We start from the raw sequence: 22,258 nt of genomic DNA, 5'->3' as shown, positions 1-22,258 counted from the left end.
CTGGCTCCTTGCTCAGTGGGGAGCTGGCTTCTCCTGCTACCTGCAACTCCCCCTGCTTGTGTGCACTCTCCTGCCCTCTGACAAATAAATAAATAAAATCTTTAAAAAAAAAAAAAAAAAAAGGAAAAAAGAAAATCCTAAAATACTGTAGTGGTTGTGACAATTACAAAAATTACCAAGTACTGCCAAATTCAAAACATCTAACATTTTAACCAGATAAAATTATTAAGTTACTTTAATGGTTATGAGAGAGTTCATAAAAAAGAAAAAGATAACAAAAGTTAGGGTGCTTGGGTGGCTCAGTCTTTAAGTGGCTGCCTTCAGATCAAGTCATGATCCCAGGGTCCTGGGATTGAGCCTTGCATCAGGCTCCCTGCTCAGCAGGAAGCCTGCTTCTCCCTCTCCCACTTCTGCTTGTGTTCCCTCCCTCGCTGTGTATCTGTCAAATAAATAAATAAAATCTTTTTTAAAAAATTAAAGATAAATAATAGATAAATAAATAGACAACAAAAGTTTAACTTAATAGTTAACTGATGCCAGTGCCAACAACTGAGTTAAGTGTATGACACACAGTACTTTATATCCTTAGCATAATCCTACACAATAAACACTATTTCTACCATCACTTAGATGAGGAAAGTCCAATGTTCAAAAAGGCTTCAGTAATTTTCAAAAGGCATATAAAATATAACAAAGAGTGCTAACAAAAATATCTTGCTAAAAATTACATTGTTACAATAAATAAAACCCCACAGGTACCAGAAAGGGTCTTTAGTCAATCTATTACCTCAACTAACTTAATCATGAACTGGGGGAGAAGAACAAACCATTAATATGTCTGGGTTTCTGTTTTTCCCCCTTACATCACTGAAACTGGCTCCCCAGGTTTTCAATAAAGCATCTGGTTTCATTATATCCTACAACCAAAATTAAATACATAATCACAAGGAATATAACATTATAAAAAGATTTTGATATGGCATTTCTTCTCCAAACAACAGGGTTTAATCCCAACAGCCCTTGATGGTAAAAGTCAAGGCTAAATAACTGTAAAGACCTTTTAGGTGAAAACAGGAAGATTATGAGGATCAATGATGAACCTATTAAGGCTCTTAAAAATATTTTCTTCACACTAAGGTAAAATAAAGCTGTAAAACATGACAACAGTCAAAACAAAACAGCACATAAAGATTACTAAAACTTTTTTTTTTAAGTTAGCTCCACACCAATGTGGGGCTTGAACTCATAAGAACAGTTCACATGCTCTACAGACTGAGCCACCCAGGCATCCCTACTAAAACTATTTTTAAACTTTAAAAGAAAGGTGTATTAAAAATAAATAAATGAGTATTAGAAAATTAACTTTCCATTTACTATGCTCATTAGAAATATTTTAAGATCCTATCCCTCAACTACAGTTTCAATGAAATGAAAATGTTTTGCTCGATTGTAGATCACAAACTCATTACAAAGCATTTTTTTTCTACATATAGGTTTCCAAATCCTCCTGATTTTAATACTGAGGGTGGTGACTCCTGAGTTTCCTAGTCCCCAGAGTCTCCAGAGACAAAGAATAACTGGGTTGCTTGAGATGAAGGTTTATACAGTCTTTATCTGGCAAATTATACCACCCAAAGAACAAAATTAGCTATGGCTCCACTTAGGGTAACTACAAGCCAGATCAGCCATAATACAGCAGAGCAACTGGCCTGACAATTTGGTTTGAGCTGTCTCTCTTAATCATATGTTAGCTCCCTCTCCTCTTATAGATATGTCAAACATAGCTTGAGCTTTCTCCATTTTCTCAAAACCTCCTCCTACCCGATTCCCATTTTCCAGATATGCCTGGAAGATACGGCTAGATTCTAAACACTTTAAAACACTTATTGGAATTTTAAAACAGACAAAGTGGATTAAACTTTATACTTCAGTTTTACTTAATGGAAAGAACTTGGGATAAGAAAAATGGTATTAACAGATTTTACAGAAAGGAACAAGGTCCTATATTTAATTTTTTGTTTATAAAGCCTCTAGAGAACCTGAGAGTGGACCTGCTTAAACCCAGAATAGTAATCAAAGGCCCATGCACACAGACATTTTTATAAATAATTTCAAGTAGGTCATGGGATGCCTGAAACTCATCCAAATACTCAGGTTAAGACGGTCTTTTTTGGAATCTGTCCTCATTCATAGTTTCTGTTTTAATTCCTCTAGTCTTGAGTATAGACTTATGGCAAGTTAGCCCATCTTCATATACAGTTCTGTATGTGGCATTCCTTCCTTTCAACCTGACTAGACAATAAGTAAGCTCACTAAGAACTGATACCGTATCTTGTAACTTTGGTAATCCTAAAAACTTTGGGAAAAGAAATCAGACAAAGGAGATGCTTATCATCTATCTGGTGACTATTATCTTAAATAAGATTTCATAAGATAAAGGTATAATAAGTGTATTGGAGAGGACAATACGTAGTTAGTTTCCCATTTTCATTAGTCCAATGAAATACGGACAAAAATAAGTGTCACCTTAGAGATTGGCAAACATTTTTTGTAAAGCCCAAAAATAAATATTTTCAGTCTTGTGGGCCATATGGTCTTTGGTACAACTACTCTGCCCTTGTAGTGGGAATCAGTGACAAACAATATGTAATAGTAAATAAACAGATGTGGCTCTATTCCAATAAAACTTTATTGACAAAAACAGAGCCTATAGGCTATAGTTTACTAATCCTGTGTTTGAAATTACTGACTCTCTGAGAATATTTAAAACAAAACAAAAAATTCCTATAGATTAACTGAAGATAATTTCATCCATTAGCAAAATGAGCGAAGTAGATAAACAGGCAATTTATAGATAAGGAAATACAAGTGGCCAATAAACATAAAAATTCTCAACCTCACAAAGCATATCAGAAAAATGTGGCATTACTTAATAAGACATTTCCAGAAAAATTTTTTGAAGCTTTATTTAATACAATCTTCCAAATAATACCTTCTACAGTGAATTTTTGTGCTCCCTTTTAAGGCAAAACTTGAGGGGGGGAGAGTTATATTTTATCATTTCCAATTCTCCTCCCATTCTCTCTGAAACCCAATCTCCATTAGGTTTTCAATTCCACCACCCATGTCATGGTCACAAATGATCTTCAGGTTATTAAATATTTGTTTCCCATCTTACTTGAACAAACAGCAGCATCTGATACATAAACAAAATTGGGCTGATTACTCCCTCCTTACAACATCCTCTTTACTTGACACCTTTAGGATAACAAAATCTCCTGATTTTCTTTCTACCAGAAAAGCTGCTCTTTCTTTTCTTTTTAGTTAATATACTTATTTATTGTTTTTATTCTTATTATTGAAGTACAGCTGACATACTAAGAGCTGCTCTTTCTTGATGTTCTTTGCCGGTTTCTTCTTCATCTCCCAACCTCTAGACACTGGAATGTCAAGAGCTCAGTTCTTATACCTCCTCTCATCTCCATTTAATACTCACTAATTATCACTGAGGTGATCCCATCTTACCACTCAACTTCAACTAAGGTTGAAGTATATGCTATCTGCTCCTAAATTTGTCTAGACAGTCCAAACCTCTGTTCTGAAATACACCTATCTAACTTAGGCAGTAACAGTCACTTGAAACTGATGTCCCTGCTATACTTCCCTTTCCAAAACCTGCTTCTTTGATCTTCTTCAACTCTGAAAAGAAAAATCTGCAATTTCCACCAATGTATAGGAATAAGAGGCTCCACAAAGAAAAACCAAATACAGTAGGAAATAACTGAACTTAAATGGATGGAGATAATAAAGAACTTTAGCTGAACAAAATAAACAGTGACAATAAAATATCACTAAATTTTTATCAACTAAACCACAGTAATTCTATCACTACTAACCTAAAGCAAAAACAGTCTAAACCCATGAAATTCTACTCCTATGCAATTATCCTCATAAGCACTTACACTCATCATATTTATCTTAGTAAAAAGGGAAAAACAAATCAACCACAGATACATTTTTCATTTGAAATAAAATTTGGAAGGAAATTATATCAAAATTTAGTGTAAAATCTGGTTTTATGTAAAACATATTTTTCTCCTCTAAAATATTAAGAAATAACAATGTTTATAAAACAAAAAAAGCAGGTAGAAAAGAGCTCTCCCTCCTATTTCTCCATTAAAAAACAGAATGAAAAGGGCCAATAAGGATTTTAAAAAAGGAGAATGCCAAAGCCAAAAAGCTAGACAGTCTCAAGAGGGAAGGACTATTAAAAAAAGCAGCCAAGTGTGAGCGATAAAGACAAAGTTTTGGATTTAAACCCCTGGTTTTAACAATATGAGCATAAATGTCACTTCACTGAAAACAAAAAGGAGGGGGGACTGCCAAGATGAAAATCAAAATCCAATTAAGTTAAAGAACAAATAGGAGGAGAAAAAACAGTGCTAGCCTATTAAAAGAACTTGAAGAACGACCGTGAAAGAGGAAGGAGATGGAACAGAAGCCAGAGAAAGAGTACATGGCATGGAAAGTGAATGAAAGATCAACTAATACATGGACCTCTTTTACTGCTGTTTAAACTTTTCCAGACAGAAATCTTTGTTTTCCAAGCCTTCTTAATAAACAGATTATCATTTTAATCATCTAATGAATATCAGTCATCATCTAGGACTATGCAATACTATGACAGTATCTTCAGGCCCACTCAGTATATCTACAATACTTTCTTAGGCCTTTCTTTTACAATTGTAAAATTAAAATGGCTTTTTTATTTGCTTTCTGATTTCTTTCATTATTTTTTGTTGCTGCTCACAGCTATCATAACTGTTGTATTTAAAACAAATTTGCTAAAGAAGTGCCTGAAATGACAGAGGTTTATGTTTTCCTATTAGTACAGCACATAAATGTTAGTAGCTAGAGGGAAGAAGCGGTCCTCAGCACTTCAGTTTACAATTCTGAGTTCTGAAAACATTAAAAATTAGTCAAAAATATTGGGGTCCTGGGATCGAGCCCCATGTCGGGCTCCCTGCCTGGCAAGAAGTTTGCTTCTCCCTCTTCCTCTGCCTCTCCACCCCTCTTCCAGCTCACTCTCAAATAAATAATCTAAAAAAAATTAGTCGAGAATAAAAAATGATGAAAGTTAATATCTCAGAAGGTACACAGTAACAAAAATGACATACACTATAGTCCTCCTTTATCTGCAGGGGCTATGTTCTGAGATTTCCAGTGCATGCCTGAAAGCATGGGTAGTAATGAACCCTGTATGTTTTCTCCTATACATATATACCTGTGATAAAGTTAAATTCATAAATTAGGCACAGGAGATGGACAACAAAAACTAATAATAAAATGATTATAACAATATAGTATAATAAAAGTTATATAAATATGGTCTCTCAAAATACCTTAATGTATTATACTCACAGTTCTTATGATGATGTAAAATGTTAAAATGCATATGTGATGAGATGAAGTGAGATGAATGACATATATGTATTGTGATGCAGCATTAGACTATACTAACCTAGAAAGTTAACACTACTGAGAATAAGTTAGAAGGAGAATAATCTGCTTCCAGACCATGGCTGACTGTGGGTAACTAAAACCACAAAAACTGAAACCATGGAAAGTGAAACCACTGACAAAAAGGGGACTACTATAACAGATTTCTCTCCCATGTAAAGAGAACAGAGTACAGTGTTAAGACCCATGAAGAAACTATACTTAAATGTATTACATACAAAATTTCCTTGGGGGTTGGGGAAGGGAGGGCAGGAAATAAAAGTTTAGTTATAAGCTAAGGTATTAAATTTATCACTACACTTACTCTGATAATAGCATACAATTAGATAAAATAAAAGCAAATAACTGGGGCTCCTCAGTGGCTCAGTTGGTTAAGCTTCTGCCTTCACCTCAAGTCAGGATCCCAGAGTCCCAGGACAGAGCCCCAACATGAGCCCCAGTGTGGGGCTCCCTGCTCTGTGGGGAGTCTGCTTTTCCCTCTCCCTCTGCTCCTCCCCCTACTTGAGCTCGTTACCTGCCTCACTCCTCTCTCAAATAAATAAATAATAATCATTTAAATAAATAAAAGTAAGTAACCAAAAATAAACACAAGTCTGAATTTTCAAAGTATGCAACATGGATGGCTTAATAGTCATCTCATGGCATTTAATAGCATTAAGTGAGAAGGATGGTCCCCATTATCAAAACCATGACATAAAGGTAAAATGTATAAAATCATTAAATAATAATCTGAAATCTCCTATGACTACCAAAAGGTTTTTTAAGGACTTACCCCAATACCATTTTCTCTATAAATACTTATTGAATGAATGAGTTAAGGTCACCTTAAATATGGTTACCTATTATCTTTCCAAAATTTAACTTCACTATGCCATTCTCCTCCTGCTTGAAATCATTCAGTGGCTCCCAAGTACTATTAGAATGGTTTAGCATTATAACCAAGGTCCTCCCTGATATACTTCTATTATATTATCAATTCATTCACTCCACAAATATTTACTGGACAAGCATTATTTTGATCTGATGATGGTGGCTCAGAACAAGGGTGATGATAGTGGATGAAAAGAGACTGGATTCTAAATCTAATCTGAAGGCAGACCCAATAGGATTTCCTGACAGACTGGTGAGATGCGATATAAAGAAAAAAAAGTAAGAATGGCTCCAAGATTTTTGGCTTGAGCAAGTAGGATGGAACTACAATTAAGAAGGATTATCTTCAGGGAACCTGGGTGGCTCAGTGGGTTAAAGCCTCTAACTTCGGCTCAGGTCATGATCTCAGGGTCCTGGGATCGAGCCCCACATTGGGCTCTCTGCCCTGGAGGGAGCCTGCTTCCTTTCCTCTCTCTCAGCCTGCCTCTCTGCCTACTTGTGATCTCTGTCTGTCAAATAAATAAAGTCTTTAAAAAAAAAAAAAAAAAGGAGCGATGATCTTCACTAAAACTCTGTTAGAGAGATAGTGAAAAGAACGTGCTCTTCTAAATACATCTTTTTTTTTATAAAGTTACCCTTCTCTTTACTCCCAGAATACCAATTTAACATTATTAGTAGTATTCACAGCCTTGTATTTAATGTCCTGCAATTGAATTTTTGTCTGCATCCTGAAGGCAAGTACTAAATTTTATCTTTAAATCCCCAGAACCAAAACAGCCTAGCCTGTCTCTCAATATAGCTTTAATAATGAATAAATGCTCTCTGGAAATGAAGTAATCTTTCAATGAGAAAAAAAATCTTTGCCTCCAAAAATTGGTATAATATATTGGGGGGAAAAAACACCCCTGTGCTTCCTAGGCCTGTTTCTTATTTCTCTTGAACAAATTAGAAACCAAATGTTATGTTTCATTCTACAAGGTCATTCCTCTTAGAATTCGAAGGCTAAGGGAATGATGATACAAGAACATAAAGGTATTAATGCCACTCTGAAAAGAGCTGAGAAAGTTTCTAACAGAAATCATGTCTGAGTTTAACCATGAAAGCAAAATAGGATTTTTCTTATTCTTTCCTTTTTCTCCAGGAATAATAAAAGAGATGGAAAGATAGGCTTTTGAACAAACTATGAAGCTTATATACCTTTTATATAAACGGTTTGGAATTAATCTAAAGGTAACAGGGATCCAACAAAAGAAAAGAAGACAATCAAAACAGATATAAGTTACAGAGAGATCATTCAGAAAATGCAGGTGAAGAAAATCAAGAAGGCTAAGGAAGCAAATGAATGAAGTCTTTATCAAATAGATTATCAGTCTTCAAGGTTTCTGGACTCTAGCAATGGTGAAGTCATTCTCTAACAAAGAATATTAAAGGAATCATAATTCACTGGGAAAAGTAATTGTAAAATGTGATTTGTTACACTTTAAGCAAATAATTTAAACAGTAGGCTTTCACATTGTAAGCTATTTGGTTGCTAAGTGATAGCAAGAACAATTGTTAGGACCTTGATCAATTATGCACTGACTTGAAACTGTTATCTCATAGTACTACGTTGTTCCATCTTATCTCTTTATTCCTAGACTATAAGCCCCTTAAGGGCAAGGGCCAAATTTTCCAATTATTTTAATATCCTTCTTATCAAGTCACACAATGTTGCTCACACAATATTGCTAAATTCTGTTAAGGATCTGTGAAGTTTAGAGATCATTCCAGTCACCATCACTCTCAACTTTGTCAGCAACTAAAAAAACATTTAAACTTTCTTTTTTTTTAAAGATTTTATTTATTTATTTGACAGAGATCACAAGTAGGCAGAGAGGCAGGCAGAGAGAGAGAGAGAGAGAGAGGAGGAAGCAGGCTCCCCGCTGAGCAGAGAGCCCGATGCGGGGCTCGATCCCAGGACTCTGGGATCATGACCCGAGCCGAAGGCAGAGGCTTTAACCCACTGAGCCACCCAGGAGCCCCAAACATTTAAACTTTTAAGAATGCTTTATTAAAGCTTTATTAAACAGTTTATTAAACCTAATCAAAATCTTTAAAACTTAAGTAATGTGCTAACCTGGAGAGCATGTTTCATTTTGTGATATAACTTCAGACTCATCTTTTTCACCAGAAAGATCCTCTTCATCAGAGAGGACCAAAAAGGCTTCTTTTGGCAAACTCTCACTGCTTTCTTGTTTAGATGGTGAACCAAAAGAACCTTCCATCTTCTCTTCCAAATCTGGATTTGTCTCATCAATTGGAAGGAGAGAAGTTTTAGGAAAGCAAGTAAGTTCATCTTCAGCTGGTGCAAGCTTTTCTAAAATAGGAATAATTTCATCTGTCTCCATAGAATCTGTATTTTCCAAGGCAATCTCATTTTTGTCATCTTTTGTAACATTTTCACTAATGGTTTCTGCAAGGTCTGCAGAATTTTCATCTTCATTCTTTTCACTTTGGTCAATTTCCATACTGCTAGATATAGCCTCCTCTCCAAGAGCAGGTTCTGTAACAGCATCTTCCTTTAACTTCTTTTCATTTTCAGGAGGTAGATCTGAACAAATAACTGTATCATCTGTTTCTAGGGTTTCTTCATCAGCATCGATATTACTATCAGCTTTGTTTTTCTCATCAAATGAGAAAATCTGGTCTAACTTTTCATCATCCCCATTTTTTTCCAGAAAATCATCACCTTTATTACTACTAGGCTCGGTACTGTCAGTATCAGGAACAGCTTCACAAACTGATAAAGAACTTGGTTCAAAGATGGGATCAAAAGCTGATTCTGAAGCCAGTTCATCAGAAGTGGGTTCATCAGAGGCCAGATCACTGGAGGCTGGATCACCAGAGGCTGGATCACCAGAAGATGGATCACCAGAGGCCGGATCATCAGAGGCCAGTGCTCCAGAAGACAGGTCACCAGAAGCTGAATCACCAGAGGCTGGATCACTGGAGATTGGTTCGCCAGAGACTGATTCATCAGGGACCAACTCACCAGAGACCAATTCACCAGGGAATGGTTCACTGGAGACTGTTTCACCAGAGACTATTTCACCAGAGGTGATATCACCAGAGGTAGAACTGCCAGCGGTGGGATCACCAGAGGTGGGACTGCTAGAGGCAGGATCGCCAGAGGTTAATACTTCAGAGGCCAGACCACCAGGGGCTGAATCTCCAGAGGCTGGATCTCCCATAGCCAGATCAACAGAGGCCGGCTCCTCAGAAGCTGGTTCAGGAGTCAGTTTACAGACTAGCTCAGGAGCTATACTATTAGGAGACGAAGTTTCATGCTTTAAATCATCATCCTGCTTGTTTTTTATATTAACATTTAAGGTACAAGAGGCTTCTTTCCATTCTGATTTACTTTTTTCAGGGTCAAAACACAGCTCTTCAATGCCATTCACCTCCTCCTTGTCATTAATATAATCCGTATTTTCCAAAGGTGAGGTTGGGTCCAAATCTCCATTTTCATGGTTGCCATTTACAAGCTTGACATCAGCTTTCAACAGTTCTTCTTTGACCTTGTACACTGCTTCAAGTTGCTGACGATCACTCACTCTCATTGTTTTTCGAGCCTTAAAGACTTTTTTCTGAGGTTCTTCTATACTATCCATTTTGAATCTTTAAAAAGAGAAAGAGAGAGAGTTTAATAATTGAATCAGAAGCCACCTAATCATAGATGAACTGCAAACTGATCTTGTAAGCAAGCAGCCTTTCATGTAATTTTGAAATAATGACATATGGAAAGCATAATCTTTGCTATGTGTTAATTTTCATATTAATTGTATTTGTGTAATATAAAATTGATGACAGGTACAAACCACAGAAGATCACTTATCAGGAACTGATGGGTCCCCCAATGATAGGTCCGTGATCAAAGCGAAAGTCAAGCAAAGCTTTATTTCGCGCCAAGCATCAAGAATCAAACCGCCTCTTACAGAGAGGGCGACCCCTCCCAGCCTCACAGACTAACTTTTATAGAACAAAGGCCATGTGGTGGCCAATGAGACTGTAACACACAGAGAAAGCTGCAGTCATGCTAGGTCACACACAGGTGGCCAATTGAATTACAATTCACCCCATTGTAGCTATTTGAACTAGCCTATCACCTTGGTCAGAATTGGGCCCAGAAGGCGGGGCCCACACTCCTTGGTAGCTAGGGAGACAGTATGCGTGCCCCACTGATTGGATGTCTCCACTGGGCCCAACTCATGACTCATCCCTGCATTCGGGTTCTGTTATCTCCACCTGACCTGACCCGCCCTTGTATTCGGGCTCTCTTATAAAGGACTGGTCTCCATATTTTACTGATTTCCTGGACTTGCTTTTAAGTAATTTCCCCTGGGGTGAGGGGGGCAGGGTCAGTTTAAGTTTTACTGCATAAACAACAAAATCACTGTTTAACCTGATGGAAACGCTCTGGCTAAATAGGCCCTTACAGAACTATCAGAAAAAAAGTGACTAGCTCTTTGTTTGGGGGGAGGGGAACAGCAAGAGTAGGTCTTTAGAGCCACCCTTGGTGCAGGAATTGTGATGTCCCCTCTTCTTCCACTTCTCATTGCAAATAATTAAGGCCATTCATATCATTAAAAAAAGAAAGAGAAAAAAAAGGAACAAGTGAGTAGTTTTAATTCTCAGAAATTCAGAATCTGGAGGAGACACATAAGCATATGCAGCAAAATAGCTGATGGATAAAGAAAAATAAAAGTATGAGAGACCAAAAGCAGTAAAGGAATGGAAAAAAGATGTACAGATTAAAAAAAAAAAGAAAGGAAAATTAAGAAACACATAAGGAAAGATTACAATTGCAATCAGGTATATCTAGATTAACAGTACTGCAAACATATTTACAAAAGATTACCATCAAAAAATTGCTAAGACAATTCACATAACAAGAAATAGTTACAAACCATATATTTACAAATAATTTATCTAAGAGACTTGCATCTAAAAAGTATAAAATACTATTATGACTGAATAATAATAACCCTATTTATAAATGGACAAAGTAACTGGGGCGCTTGGGTGGCTCAGTCAGTTAAGCATCTGACTCTTGATTTCAGCTTAGGTCATGATCTCAGGGTTGTGAGATCAAGACTGATGGCAGGCTCCACACTCAGCAATCTGTGCTCAGCAGAGAGTCTACCTGGGATTCTCTCCCTCTCCCCTTCCTTCTGCTTCTCCCCACCTACCCCAGCTCGAGGGAGAACAGACTTGCTCTCTCCCTAAAATAAATAAATCATTTTTTAAAAAATGGACAAAGTAACTGAATAGACCTTTCTCCAGAAGATATACAAACTGCCAATAAACTAATGCCAATAAGCACTAAAAATGAAAAGATGTTCAACATTACTAGTCATCAGAGAGATGTAAATCAAACTGCAATGAGTTAACACTTCATATACACCAGGATGGCTTTAATCAAAGAAAATATTGAGTATTGGTAAAGTGACAGACAAATTAGAATCCTCACACAATCAATGCTGGTGGGATTATAAAATGGTGCAGCTGCTCTGGCAATCTGGCAGTTGTGCATCACGCTAAACATTAATCATTAATTTTCTATCTTTCCTCTTTTGCAATAAACATAAAGCTATACATTTCCCTTTGAAGGTGGCTTTAGCTGCATCTCATATTTTAATGTTATATCTCCACTGTTGCTCTTAAAATATTTTCTAATTTCCATTGTGATTTATTCTTTCATGTGTCAATTATTTTAAAATTCCTTAAAAGGTATATGTTATGACTATGTGAAGCTCATTAAAAAATACAAAGTTGGTTCTACACTAAAAAAATAATAATAATAAAAGAAAAAAATAATAATAAAAGAAAAAAATCAAGCAAAGTAGATTATAAGTGAGTCATGAAACATTATGACTTTATTTCAGGCCAAATCAAGGTGTCCATCTGATAAAAGTTTATTAGAACCTTAAGCCCAACACCTCAGAATGTGACCTTATTAGAGTCTTTGCAGAGATAAACAAGATAAAATAATGTCATTAGGGTGGGCCCTAACCCACTATGATTGGTATCTTTATAAGAAGGGGAAATTTTGGGTTTTCTTTTTTGTTTTGTTTTGTTTGAGTAAAGCAATAGACATTTATTAAGTGAAGACACAGAAAAAAACCTCTCAAGAGTGAGAGGGATCCCAACAAGGTTGCCCAAAAAGTGGAAAATTTGGATACAGATATGTGCACAGAGAGCCATGAAGAACTGGAGTTTGACTGTCACAAGTCGTGCCTAGGAGACAGGACTAGAACAGGCCCTTTCTTAGTTCCTGCATGGCCCTGGATCACCTCGATTTCAGACTTCTAGCATCTGGAACTACAAGACAGTAAATTCCCAATTTAAATACATACATACATACATAAAATTCAAGCAATGAATTCAATATTCACTACATAAACAGAAAAGAAGGTCAAAATAAACGAGATTATCAACAGATACTGAACATTCATGTAAGAAAATTTAACACTGACTCATAATTAAAATTCTCAGAAAACTAAGAAGAAAACAAACGTAATAAAAGTTATTTACAAAGAAAACTATAGATATCATACTTAATGGTGAAATAAGATCAGAACCAAGAAAGGATGTTCCCTAATACCATTTCTATGTTAACATCTAGCCAGTGCAGTAAGGCAAGCAAAAGACGCAAGGACTTCGTTCTGGAGAAAACTGTATCACAACAGTCTATAATGGAAAAAAAAAACAGAAGTCTTTTATGCACTAAGATACACAGGAAGAAGAATATTGCTTTCACACTGGATATTCACTCATTATCACCATTACCTGTAGGAATGATGGTTGTATACACTTGCTTTGGCTGGAGAGGGGGCCAGGAAGCAGGCTCTGACATCCGGGAACTTAATCTGAAGCTCATAGTTAGACCTCATTGTTATAAATTGACCTGATGCTTACAACTAAGCCATGTTGTTTTCCGACCATACAATCACCTCAACATTCAAATTAAACAAGGTTACTGTGCAATCCATGAAGTATCATACCTCTTTCTGTCTCTAAATAAGTGATGGCTGCTTTTTTTTTTTTAATAAATCTCAGCTTTATCCTCAATGTAGTCTGTCCTCCCTACAGATAAGATTAAGATAACCAAGCAAAGAATTGCCCCCACTTTCTGATAGCACCCAATCCAGAGTAAGGCTCTATTTCCTCAAACCCTCCCCTTACAAATAACCCAATCTCTACTATACTAAACCCAAATCCTATGTTATAATCTTTTCTAATATCCTCTTACTGACTTACTGACTGATATGCCTCAGTTTCCCCATGGTGAGCATTCTCCCTTGCTGCAAAAATAATAAACCCAACATGTTGAATTACAGGTCTGATTCTGGTGTTCCATTGTTCTTTTTGGCTGAAAGGCATAAAACAATGCCTAGTCTATTTGCTAGAGGCCAATAAAGCTTAAAACCTACCACTTTGTTATAGCACTTCTAGACTGTGGTACATTCTACATTCATTTGCTCACTTTAAGCGAATTACTTACAATATATTTCTTAGTCTTCCTAGCCTTTTAATTATGGAACTCAGAAAAACTATTCAGAAAAACGATCTTTCAATTGAACAGAAACTTCAACGCAGAATTATCATAGGCATTATTTTAACAGTTATTCATTATAGTCTACCATTTAACCTTCGAGTTTTTTTCCACCCATATCCATTTCAAACTCATACTAACTGAAAATTTTTCTGCAAAGAAGATGCAATGCAAATTTTACAGTCACACTTTCTTGCTGACTACAAAGACAGAAAATAATTAAATTTATAACATAAGGAGTATGATTACCTTTTAAATATTTTTAAATACTGAACTGCAATTCTTTTGGACCCTGACCTCATGATGTCCCCATTTCTCAGCTGCTATATGGGAGCTGTCAGTTATTGAGGACTGCATTAAAAGGAAGCATTTCTCTAAAAAAAAGTAAATTTTCATAATTTTCAGTAACCCCTTTAAGAACATATATCCTGCTGGGATACCTGGGTGGCTCAGTCATTAAGATTCTGCCTTTGGCTCAGGTCATAATTCCAGGGTTCTGGGATCAAGTCCAGCATTGAGCTCCTTGCCCAGCAGGAAGCCTGCTTCTCCCTCTGCCTCCTTCTCCCTGTTTGTACACACTCTCTCTCTCTGACAAATACATAAACAAAATCTAAAAAAAAAAAACAAAAAAAAAACATAATTCTGCAGACAGAAACATGGATTCGAATTCCAGCTCTCCCATGTATTTTACCATGTAACACGGCAAGTTTCCTAACAGTTTCAGGTATCTTAAAAAGGGAGTATCACTGTCAGTATCTGCCACAGAAGTTGTAGTCATGATTAAACGAGATTCTACACATTAAGGACTCAGAACCTAGTAAACACTCAATAACGTTATCGTAATTGTCTATGTATATTAAAATGTTTTTAGAAACAAATTAGAGAATCAGAGATAAACTTCTCTTTACTTCTGGCATTTTGTAAATAAGTTAGAAAATCCAACATGCAAACATCACAGTTAAAGTTAAATTGCCACCACCAAATAACATTTAAGAAAAAGAAATATTATCTATGCAAGCTGGTTTTACCCATTAAATTGCCATTCAACTCAGTAATAATAAAGTAGTATACAAAGAATTACAAAATAACTACCATCTATACCCACAAGGGAGCACACTACAGCCATTTACCACATTTTTAATGGGTTCTAAGTATAATGAAAAACAGACAAAGCCTAAGGAAGTAACATGAACAACCAGTTCAAACTAGTTCAGCCATATCTGAGCAAACCAATCAGCAGTAACTTTTTAAAAATCTGTTTTGCATAAGGAAAGTATATTTAAGAAAGATACACATTAGAAAAGGGTGTGTTACCTGCAAACAGGTCTCCATGGCTGTACTACCGGAACAATACATTTCTAAGATTCATTTTAAATATGTCATCTGGAACTGAGATGCCATTCACAAAACTATTCTACAAAAGAAAAACTACTTTTTTAGATTGCAACACTAGCATCATGAAGCTTTCATATGACTGTAATTTATTTTCACAGGAAGAAGTATTTATATTTTACAGTAGAAAATGTCTGCCATATCTAGAAGTAAATGTATAAAACGTGATGAACTTTCTCTAGAAAATATTTTTCCATGAAGAAGATAGTCAAAAAACTGTTTTTAGGTCCCTATTCTATATATTCAGATTCAAGAACTCTTGAAACAATACCATCACTAATAAAATCTTTTTCTACAGTATTAAAAAGGGTTTTTCAACTTTACCATAGGAATTTATATTTAAATAACCAAGAAGGTTATGTTACCTGCAAATAAGAATCTATAGCTTAGAATTTTTTTTTCAAATTTTAGGTAAATTATTTTTAAGGAAAGCCCAATGAACCTCTTCTTTAAGTGAAAACATTATTTGCTTCTCTGCTTCATCCTCCCCCCTCCACCTACAATTTTTATTCTTTTTTCTAGCAAAGAGATGATAGCTATGAAACAACAAAGGGAAGTATTACCAAAGCTGTAATGTCTTAGCCTACAATCTGCCTGCTCAAAAAGCTCAAGAATTTAAGTGGCTGTTCAAGAGCTGCTCACAAACTCAGCCAATCAGTAGCCAGCATTCTGATTCCTGCCCAGCAACAGGAGACAGACAATAAGGTCAGAGAAACATAGTTAAAACCTGGATCCGCAATACATTAGTGAGGTTCTTTGTCTAATATAAGTAATCTAGAACATAAATGCATAAAACCTAAATCCATATGATACACATTTACTATATCACATAAATAAATAAATAAAAATGTACATCTTTTATGCTATTTCAATTTATCTTCCTTTAAATATCCATGAATGTTTCCAGAAATATAAATCAATTCCCTAACTGGAGAATGAGTCAAACATGGACAATACATAGTAAGAATACACTTCTCTCCCCATGGGTAAGAATTTGCAAAAGTCAAACGTAAATTTCTTTTTTTAAAAATCCACAATGCTTAACATTTATAAAACATGTATAACTAAAAATTCAGCAATACCTTAAATCCAAATAATAAGATTATTTTCATACCCACCTATCACTATTGTTATAGATTTCTGATTCCAAAAATTAATAGTATTCTGGACCCAAAGGTTTACTACAGATGGAATCATAGTGTTTTGTTGTCCACTGCACCAAACTGACTTAGTTTGATTCATCTAATGAAATTAAAATGCCTGACTCTTGACAATCTATATTAGTGTTGTAAGTACAATTATTATATCTTTTTTTCCCTAACTGCCTTTCGCAGCAGGGTTATGAGCTCTCCCCTTTTGAAGCAGTAAAGCAAATGTGTGGATTAAAAGAGTAAATATTCCTGTAAATTGAAGGGAGATTTTTCCTATACTACATCATTTTACAGTCCTTTAAACATAAAATTATTTTTTAAAAAGTAGGAAATCTGTGACCTTAGTATGTTTTTCTCAAATTCACTACCTATCAGATTTTTAGTAAACAAGTTTTAAAAATAAACCTCATTTTCTTCTCCTTCAGTTACAGATGAACCTTGTAATTTTTCAAACATACCCAAGAGAGAGCTTGCTGCAGACATACTCTCAGTTTATATAATCTCCCCATAGGAAAAATAAATCAGCAGCTGCTTCAGTGCTTCGTCCTGTGAGAGAACTGAAATTCACTGTCTGATTGGCTCAAAGCTGTAGTCGTCTAAAACCAATCAGACCTCAGCATCACAAACCTTGCCCAGCAACAAGGGAAGCAGATGAGGGCAAGTACTCTACCAAGAATCCAAACAGTGTTAAAATAAAGGTGAAGGATTATACTGAAATATATTTGATGAAACTGAAACATACTCACAATGTCCTCCCACATTTACAGTTTGAGTAAGTCTACTGCAGGGTTTCTCTGATAAATAAACAAGGGTCTGTACTAGTGTTTTCCAAAAACAGTGAACAAAACAGAAAGTACCTGGATGGTTAAACCAAAACATACACAGACACACACAAACACTACCCTAATTCAAAGCTGTGGACACTTGATGAAGTGTATTTAAAAATGAAACTTAGCACAAACTTGCAAAATATGAAGCAAAGCCCTTTCAGTGGACTTGACATTTCTATCTTTGACACAACCACTCCAAATACATTCATACTGTTAACTGGCATTAGTATAACATTATTCTGAATAACGGGATGCTGGAAATAATTTTTATTCAAATTTGAATTTTCATTAAATGGCTTAAATATTGTCCAATAGGACTGACTAATAATAGCTTACTCTAAGTAATCACTTTATGCTCACAATTCCTAGCCTCTTTAGAAACACAACTCTGCTACTTGTTTCTTTAAGAACCCATTCTCCATTGAGAAGTGTGATTTTATTTCACACACCCAAATTTTACTTGAGAATTCTGTAACAGCCCTGAAAAGAAAATCATGATGAATATGCAGTGTGTTGCACAATAAATATTTAAATCTGCTTTACTATTCACTACCCATTAACAAGACTGGTAAACCTGATAATGCAATGGTCGAGCCACTTTGATACTTATCTGCACAAATTTAGTGTAAAGACTTCCTAAATTTTTATCTTAAATACTGGATACATCTCTGTTAATAACCGTTTTTCTAAAACTTCAGTAAAACATAATCACTACTCTAACTACTTGTTTAAAATCCCACAAAGATTTTCATCATGTTTCCCTATTTTCTTGCTTTCTATAGGTTTTCTCTCCCAGTCACTCATAAAGCACCCAACAATATTTACTTTAGGATCCAGAATCCCCTGTAGTATAATTCTTCAGTTCTACTAATCTTATCATTCTTCTCCCAATTGCATAAATACACCTTCAAGAGATATCCCATCATCTTTAAAAAAATATCAATTGGTGAAATCTGTTATCTAACACTCATTCAGTAAAGTATTAAGTGATCATAATATTTGACACCTCAATAAAGAATTCCTTCTACCTGTCATGAACCTACAGATACCAGATGCAGTACCAAAATGAAATATCTCCAAACTAAATTTCAAAAAAATAATCAACAAAGGAAACAGGGAATTTTGCTTTACCAACAATTCCTTGGACAAAGTAGGATCAAATCATGCTCTTGCAATTTTGGTTACATCAAAACCAGAATGATCACTAGAGTTTAACTTATTACATTCACTGCTAAGTTTTGATAAATTCTAGGGTAGTCTACATGAAAAAACACAAGATGCCCTAAAAATCACTTTTCCAAGTGAATTTTTGGGATCATTCTGTTATATAGGAAAATTAAAACTATTTAACATGATCCAACAAATGCAATTTTAGATATATTTATCAAATTACACCCCCTTAGAAAATTAGCCCATTATCTTATTCATCAAGGCCCTAACCAGTAGCTTGGACCCCTCACCAAACTCTACCACCTATGCAGGTAATAGTGAAGTTACAGAAGCCCATGTCTTAATTTTTTCGGGAATTTAAACCAGTAGTACAAACATATTTTTCGCAGTTTGCCTGGGTGAATTAAAACACCCAGAATGATTTATAGGAAGCTGAAAGATGTAAATCCTTCAAATGCCAGGAAACAGCTCTAACTTTTCTTAGTGACCCAAAGTAACAAGAAAGAGTGAAAGTTTACTTTCTGTTTATTAGCTAGCTTTCACTAAATAATACTGGGGCAGCAACTCTCAGCCTCAAAATCTTACTGGCTAGTAACATTCTTCTTTCTAGGTCATAGGCTAAAGGAGCAGCACCCTCACTGCAAATCTAGGTCTTATGGCAAAAGGAAAAGACCACAATGACAGAACCATGTAATATACCAGGGTTTTAAAGCTATCTCTTACACACAGTATACACCAGTTTCACTCACAGTCTACTGGTTAAAGCCACATTAGTCATTAGGGGGTGGAGAAGTAAAAAACAGTTATTGAAAAACACTTCATGTCACATGGCAAAAGGCATAAATATGTAGTCTTCTTGCAAGAAAAAAGAATAATGGTGAAATCTACCACACTTTAAAAATACATAATTATAAAAAGTTTGACCTACCAAGGATTTCTAAACTAACAAAACTAGGTCTATTCAATGTCTGTTCCAACATTAGCGTAAGTCGACATATGATAAATCACTCTAACTCTCTAGATTTCATCTCAAGTATAAAACTGAGGAGATCAGACCAGATGCTTGCTAAATTCCATTCTAGCCCGAAGTTTATATTATTTTACAAATGTCTAGCCAATTTATTTTCTTTTATAATTCAATTTTCATTATAAAATACTGTTAACATGCAAAATATAATAACCAAAACAATTAGAAATAAAAAACAAAGCCTTCTGTGTAACACTACCAGACAGCACGCTCCTCCTTCTCCATCCCCAATTCCTTAACACAAAATTAAGCATAATCTGAATTTGATGTTTATTATTTTTAGGCATGCTTTGTATTTTTTCTTTATTATAAATTCCCCTTTTCGTTAACTGAACAACATACTTGAAAGGGAGAAAAAGACACTGACACTTATCAAGGGGCACTTATATGTCAGACACTATACCACGTCATTCTTTTCTCATTTATTTGACAACTTACATCAGTTCATGTTTACATATGATCTGAATGAAAACATCAATGACCATGCTGCTATCACGCATTTCTTTACACAGTAATTTTATCTTGGTAAGGTCAACCAGACACCCAATTCAGTAAAAAGTTGTTTTCATTAGCCTTGATTGCCCTTCTTAAACACTTCATCCTTTAAATTTCACTACCACGGGTGTTCTGTTTTCTCAGAATGTTAAGCAATAAGTAACCAACAGATGATCTCTGAATAACACAGGTGTGAACTGCATGGGTCCACTTAATGCAAATATTAGAGTATAGTACTGTAAATTTATTTTCTTTTCCTTATGATTTTCTTAATAATATTTCCTTTTCCCTAGCTATACTATGAAAATCTAGTATATGATAAACATAACATGTAAAATATGTGCTAACTTATGTTATTAGAAACTGTTTATGTTATCAGAAAAGCTTCCAGTCAACAGTAGACTATTAGTAGTTAAGTTTTGGGGAAGTCAAAAGTTAAATGCAAATTTTTTACTGCATTAGAGATCGGTGCCCTATCAACCACGTTGTTCAAGAGTAAAGTATATATGGTATTTGCCACAATTTTCTTCTGTTTGAAAATGGAGAAATCATTCAATATAATCCAAAATTATATTGTAATTGCACAGAATAAATGCAATCTGATCATAGACTCTTAATTTTACCCAACCTACAGACTAGTTCATACATTAGCCACAACAATACTACCAGCAGGATCCTAAATATTCAATTATCTTCTAAAAGTAACTTACCCATAAGTCATCCTAGCAAATTCACTCAACAAACTATAAGAGAATTTCCTCAACCTTATAAAAGGAATTTAGAAAATCCCAAAACTAACATCATACTTAACAGTGAAAGACAGAAAGCTTTTGCCCAAAGATCAGAACAAGACAAAAATCCCTACTCTTACCACTCCTACTCAGCATTGACTAGAGGCAATTAGGCAGGAAAATGAAATAAAGCCATCTAACTTGCAAAGAACAAAGTAAAGCTATCTCTATTTTGAATGACAAAATCTTGTATAGGGAAAACTAAAAGAACACAGTAAATGAGTTTAGGAGGTTGCAACATATAAGACCAATATATAAAATCTACTGAATTTCTATACAGATGCAATGAATAATTCAAAAGTGAAATTTAAAGAACAATTCTTTTTATAATAGCATCAAAAAGTGACAAACTCAACAAAAAGAAGTGCAAAACTTCATTCTCTGAAAAACTATAAGACACTGTTGAGGAAATTAAAGAAGACCTAAATAAACACAAAGACAATGCATATGCATACTCCTGAATCAAAAGGCTTGATATTAAGATGCCAAAATTCAAAACTGATCTATTGATTCAAGGTAATCCCTATTAAAATTCCAGCTTTCTTCTTTGCAGAAACTGACAAACTGATCCTAAAATTCATATGGAAATGTGACCCAAAATAGCCAAAACAACATTGAAAAACTCATTCTTTGTATTTTCAAATCCTACTACAAAGCTACAGTAATCCTGTCGGTAAGACACTGCTTGCAAAAAGGACAGACATATAAATCAACAGAATAGATCCCTCAGTCAAGAAATAAATCCTCGTATTTATTTGTAGTCAACTAATATTTGACAAGGGTGCCAAGAGCATTCAATGAAGAAAGAATAGGATTTTCAACAACTACTACTGGGGACTACTAGATAGCCATAGGCAAAAGAATGAATTCAGACCCATCTTCTCATACCATATATAAAAATTAACCTCGAACGGCTCAAAGACCTGAATTTGAGAGCTGAAAGTTTTAAATCTTAAAAGAAAACATATATATAAATCTTAGCATAGGCAATAGTTTCTTATATATGACCCAAAGAAAACAAGCAATGAAAGAAAAAAAAAAAAAGATTAACTGGACTTCCATCAAAACTTAAAAACTTTTAAGTTGCAAATGACACATCAAGAAAGTGAAACAACTCACGCAATGGGAGGAAATACCTGCAAATAATGTACCTTATAAGAGACTTGTACCTACTAGAACATACAAAAACTGTTACAACTCACTAATAAAAATATAAATAACCCAATTTAACAATAAGCAAAGTACTTGATATTTCTCCAAGATATACCAATAAAAAATAAACATGAAAAGATGCTTATCATTAGTCCTCAAAGTAATGCAAATCAAAACCACAATGAAATAACACCAAGATCAAGATGACTGTGACCAAAGAGAGAATATAACAAGTGTTAGCAATGATGTAGAGAAATTAGAAACTT

At 34.9% G+C, this 22,258-nt stretch overlaps 1 protein-coding gene across 3 annotated transcripts in view; it reads right to left on the bottom strand.

Moving 5' to 3' along the window:
• Positions 1 to 22,258, bottom strand: part of ATF7IP (activating transcription factor 7 interacting protein) — a 121,782-nt gene that overhangs the window by 56,017 nt on the left and 43,507 nt on the right. For all 3 annotated transcript variants that reach the window (XM_032855046.1, XM_032855045.1, XM_032855047.1), the window contains one exon: positions 8,507 to 10,047. In XM_032855046.1, coding sequence (XP_032710937.1) covers positions 8,507 to 10,040 — 1,534 coding nt within the window. In that variant the 5' untranslated portion in view covers positions 10,041 to 10,047. Of the gene's footprint in view, positions 1 to 8,506; positions 10,048 to 22,258 lie in introns of those variants that run through there.

Source organism: Lontra canadensis, unplaced genomic scaffold (assembly GCF_010015895.1).
Source record: "Lontra canadensis isolate GAN:19392208 unplaced genomic scaffold, GSC_riverotter_1.0 scaffold9, whole genome shotgun sequence".
NCBI classification, from domain to species: domain Eukaryota; kingdom Metazoa; phylum Chordata; class Mammalia; order Carnivora; family Mustelidae; genus Lontra; species Lontra canadensis.
This window is presented reverse-complemented; position numbering and strand designations above follow the sequence as displayed.